The 5,000-nt window shown below is 47.1% G+C and overlaps 1 protein-coding gene across 1 annotated transcript in view; it reads left to right on the top strand.

The window, feature by feature from the left end:
• LOC134459672 (protein diaphanous homolog 3-like) overlaps positions 1 to 5,000 on the top strand; it is a 414,535-nt gene that overhangs the window by 145,364 nt on the left and 264,171 nt on the right. The window contains exon 8 of the mRNA XM_063212051.1: positions 3,229 to 3,365. Coding sequence (XP_063068121.1) covers positions 3,229 to 3,365 — 137 coding nt within the window. The remainder of the gene's footprint in view (positions 1 to 3,228; positions 3,366 to 5,000) is intronic.

Genomic DNA, 5,000 nt, shown 5'->3' on the forward strand with positions numbered 1-5,000 from the left:
GTACGCACACGCACACGCACACGCACACGCATGTACGTACGTACGTACACATACACACGCACACGCACGTACATACATACACACACACACGCACGCACGCGTGCACACACACACACACACACACACACACACACACACACACGGACAAGCACACACACACAGCAACTGTTTTTAATTAAGTAAGTCAAACAGACGCCCCATACAGGTGATGGCTCTCCATGTGAGCTGGTGTTTGTTTTCTTGTGTACCCTAATTTGATGAGGTGAAAGGGTCTGCCAGCCAGCTTGCTCTTCCTCCAGCTTTTTTTCTTGATTTTTTCACACCCCTGAACCTTCCCATGAACAGAAAAAAACAATATGACGACGAGATGTGTGCGTGTGCATGCGTGTGCGTGTGCGTGTGTGTGTGTGTGTGTGTGTGCGTGTGTGTGTGTGCGTGTGTGTGTGTGCGTGCGTGCGTGTGCGTGTGTGCCCGCGTATGCGCTCGTGTGTGCGTGTGCGTTCGTGCATGGATGGGTAAGCACCTTTTATCCCGCCAGCATTATCATAGTCAGGGCACCTTAGTCTTGGCCATCACCACCACCACCATCAGAACAGCTGATTGTGGACCAAAGGCGCCCCGTCTGATGTGATCCAATGCACTCCCCCTGTGGGCCCTGGAGGACCATCACTCGGCCCACTGCTCCAGAGCAGCTGCCCAGACCTGCTGTGTTGGGCTGCACCAAGCGGCTGCTTTTCTCCCCCGCCCCCTTATCTGAAGTTGATCACTCACACCAGATGCTGCAATATTTCCTCTCTTGATACTTTTCCAACTTGCCAACTTTTTTCCACCCACCCCAAGGCTTTCAAAGATTGTTTAGTTGTGTACAGTGTAAGTGACTGAGTGAATAATCGGAGGGAGAAAGCGGGAAAAACTAAATAACAGGTGCTATCGCAGTACATTACATACATGAAGTTGAGGTTTGGGAGTCGATTTAGTTCATTTTCAGTGCCTGGCAGACATTAGCCAAGCTATCCATCACATATGTCATATTAGCCGTAGCTTGAGTTTAGGCTAGTGGTTATGAGTTCCCCACAGATGCTAGCCTTGCTGCTGCGCACCACGAAAAAAAAAAAAAAAACAAGAAGCATTTTTATTGATTTGATTGATTTTCCTCTGAGGGCCTTGCCATTATTAAGTCATGTCGTAAAGAGTCTGATTATTGGATGTGTCAGTCCTTTAGTGAGTGTAAAAGAAACACGTGTTGTAAATCAGCAGTGTCGGAGTGGAAGGCGCGAGCGAGCGAGCTAGCGAGCGCCGTGATAAGGTGATTTATGAGGCTTCTGGAACATTCCGTGGCTGGTGTCAGCTCCAATATGGCGGCCTCTGCTCTTTCCTGTCCTCTCTGTTAATTGTTTTTTTTCTCCCCCTTCCCTCCTTTTTCGGACGGAGAACAACCTGGTGGCAACCCAAATGACTCATTCACTCATTTCTGTTCTGTTTCTTTTCTTGTCATCCATTAGTTTGTGTTTTTGCTTTTAATTGTTTTTTTTTGTTTTTGTTTTTTTCTCTCCAACCCCCCCTTCCTTTTTCGGACAAAGAACACGGTGGTGGCCCACATGACATTCACCCATTTCTGTTCTTCATCTTCTGTTTCTTCACTTGTCATTCATTAGTTTTGTGTGTCTGTGTTTCCTTTCTGTTTTTTCCCTCCTTTCGTCCCACTCTCCGGCACTTTTTGTAAAGCGTGCATGTCAAGCTTAAGTTTTTTTTCCCCCTTTCCTTTTCCTGACCCTCAGTTTAGTAGTGAAATAAACAAAATCAGATACAATTAAACGGACAAACAAATAAGGCTCCCACTCTTGGCTGAGCAGGCCAGGGCAGGCACTACCTCTAGACAGTGTCTTCTTATTCATGGAGTTGTCTGATAACAAAGCGGTGTGAGTTGCACTACACCGATATCATTCTGTTGCCAGCCGCTTGTGTAGTTTGCCTCGGATAGTGGTACTTCAACAGTCAGGGCTGCCCATGCAGATAAGGACATCGCACATTCTGTGTGTGTGCGTGTGTGTGTGCGTGTGTGTGTATGTGTGTGTACGTGTGTACGTGTGTGTGTGTGTGTGCGCGAGCGCGCCTGCGCTGTTGTCAATGTCAATGTCTTAGTGTTTGTGTGTGCGCACGTGCGCGCTCGCGTGTGTGCGTGCACGTGTGTTTATGTGTGTGCGTGTGTGAGTGAGTGTGTGCGCGTGCCGGCCGGCCGGCATGAAAATCAGACAAGGTGTTCTATTTCTGGTGCGCACGCAGTCCTCCTTACTCTTGTGGCTCTTTAGGCCTTCAGGCTAATCCTGCCTTTTACCTGGGTGTCACCTCTTTTTTTCTTGTCTTTTTTTTTTGGTCACCTGAAGTTTTCCCTTTATTCCCTCATCTCTCTCCCTTTTCCTCCCTCCGTTTCTCGTTGACTGCATCCACTCTTTATTCAGATTTTTTCCTTTTTTTTGGGTGCTCCTTCACACACTTTCCCCATGTGGTGCAGGTAATGTCCTTGGTTCAATCGCTTGGAGAAATGTCATTCCACCTCCAAAACTGTTATCCACATTCTTCTCTCTCGCTGCAAGGTCACGGTGTAATGTTGTTTTAGGCATCAGACATCTTTCACTCTCTCTCTCTCTCTCTCTCTCTCTCTCTCTCTCTCTCTCTCTCTCTCTCTCTCTCTCTCTCTCTCTCTCTCTCTCTCTCTCTCTCTCTCTCTCTCTCTCTCTCTCTCATTGAGTCTCTCTCTCATTGTGTCTCTCTCTCTGTACAACTATCTGACTGGGAAAAGGACAGCCGACAGGCAAAGCTGAACTGATGACATTCAAACAGGCTGTCTGAATCAACACGACATGGCTGTAGGGCTTAGAGTGTAGGGAGTGGAGTGGAAAGTGTTACGCTATATCTTACATTGTGTGTGTGTGTGTGTGTGTTTGTCGTGTGTGTATTTTGTGTGTGTGGGTTTTCTGTTCTCTCTCTCTCTCTCTCTCTCTCTCTCTCTCTCTCTCTCTCTCTCTCTCTCTCTCTCTCTCTCTCTCTCTCTCTCTCTCTCTCTTCTTCTCTTTCTATATTCTTCCTTTTTTTCTTTGTATCTCTTTTGTCTGTTTGTGTGTGTGTTTGTGCTCCTGTGTGTTTGTGCTCCTGTGTGTGTGTGTGTGTCTGTGTGTGTGTGTGTGTGTGTGTGTGTGTGTGTGTGTGTGTGTCTGTGCGTGTGCGCAGTATGGTCTGGAGCGGATCCTGGGGGAGGAGAAGAGTCTGGCTCTGCTGGCGCGCGCGATGGACCCCGGCCAGCCGGCCATGATGACGGACGTGGTCAAGCTGCTCTCCGCCATATGCATAGTGGGGGAGGAGAACACGTAAGACTGACGCAACACAACCAAAACACACACACACACACACACACACACACACACACACACACACACACACACACACACACACACACACACACACACACACACACACACACACACACACACACACACACACTTAACACAGCCAAAACACACAAAAATACGTTCACAAATGAACACACTCAAGCACGGATGCACACACACTAAAAAAATATATGCAGATATGCACATGCATGCACACACACACACACACACACACACACACACACACACACACACACACACACACACACACACACACACACACACACACACACACACACACACACACACACACGCGATAGTCTCAGTCTATACATGCATGAATGTACAGAACCATTCCACTAAACCGTCCGACTGGTGTGATCTTCCCAGAGTGGCCGTCTCAGCTACACAGCCTCCTTATTAATCATAGATCGGTTGGTTCAACTCTAACGTCGCCTAGAAGTCCGGGACCCATAGGGAATCTGTTTCTGCAACTCTGATTTAGGGAGTGCTGTCGCAGTGAAGATTGCGCCTTCAATTATATTTGTGCGAGCACAATGGAACAGTTTCTGGCACTATTTTGTATTTTCCCCTTCGTTTTTTGGCCTGGAAATATGGAACCCCCAGACTGGTTTCTATATATGCCGCCCGCTAATTGATATATGCAATTCTCTGCAATCCCTTTCAGCAGCATGACTGGCTTTTATTCATTCTCAGTTCACTCGCAGTACCAATTAAGGCCCTACCGTCATTAAAAACCGTCACACTGATCCACCATCATCATCATAATCATAATCACCACTACTAACAATACCATCATTACCACTTTCATCGTAATTACCCATCTCTACCATCACACAGTCATATACTCTGGCTAGATAATGTCACCCGTTTCTCCATTCATCTGTGTGTGTGACTGTAACTCCAGTCCAAAAAATTCCCCCAGGAGCGAGGACACGCACACACACACGCACGCACGCACGCACGCATGCGCATTACATTGCACACGACACACTACAGATTGCACACTACACACTAACTCTACTCCGCATGCAGCCTGTGCTCCACCATAAACAAACGGCGGGGGCATTTTCATAACATTTCATTTTCTTCCGCTTTGATTTGGTTTTTAACTTAACGCCACAGTGAGCCAGAGTTTCAGCTGGGGAGCTGCGGCACACAATCGCTTATCGATCACACCCAGCTCACACTATCACTTGCTCTCTAACTCTCTCACTCACTGGCTACCTGTTGTTCATTTCAAATATTTTGCCTGCAGCAAGGAATTCCTTGCCCTGTCCTGATGACTTTGACGCACACACGCAGGCACAGAAGTAAAAAAATTAATGTTTCAACACTCTTCAAATAGTCAGGGTCAGGCTTAATATGAATTTCTATGAATGAAGAGGAAAAAAAATAGCTGAAATCCATAAAATCACGCAGTCCTTAAGTACCTCAACAAAGTGGCAAAGTATATTCATGGTCCATGCAAGTATCCAGACCAGGTCAGTCTTTAAACACACGTTGCGTGCAGACTAGCTCTAATGTCAGCTACAAAGGCCCGATGTGCGAGACCAGCGCCTCATCAAGTCGTCACCTGTTTCACTGGTGTCT

The sequence above is a fragment of the Engraulis encrasicolus genome, chromosome 12 (assembly GCF_034702125.1).
Source record: "Engraulis encrasicolus isolate BLACKSEA-1 chromosome 12, IST_EnEncr_1.0, whole genome shotgun sequence".
Taxonomy (NCBI): Eukaryota; Metazoa; Chordata; class Actinopteri; order Clupeiformes; family Engraulidae; genus Engraulis; species Engraulis encrasicolus.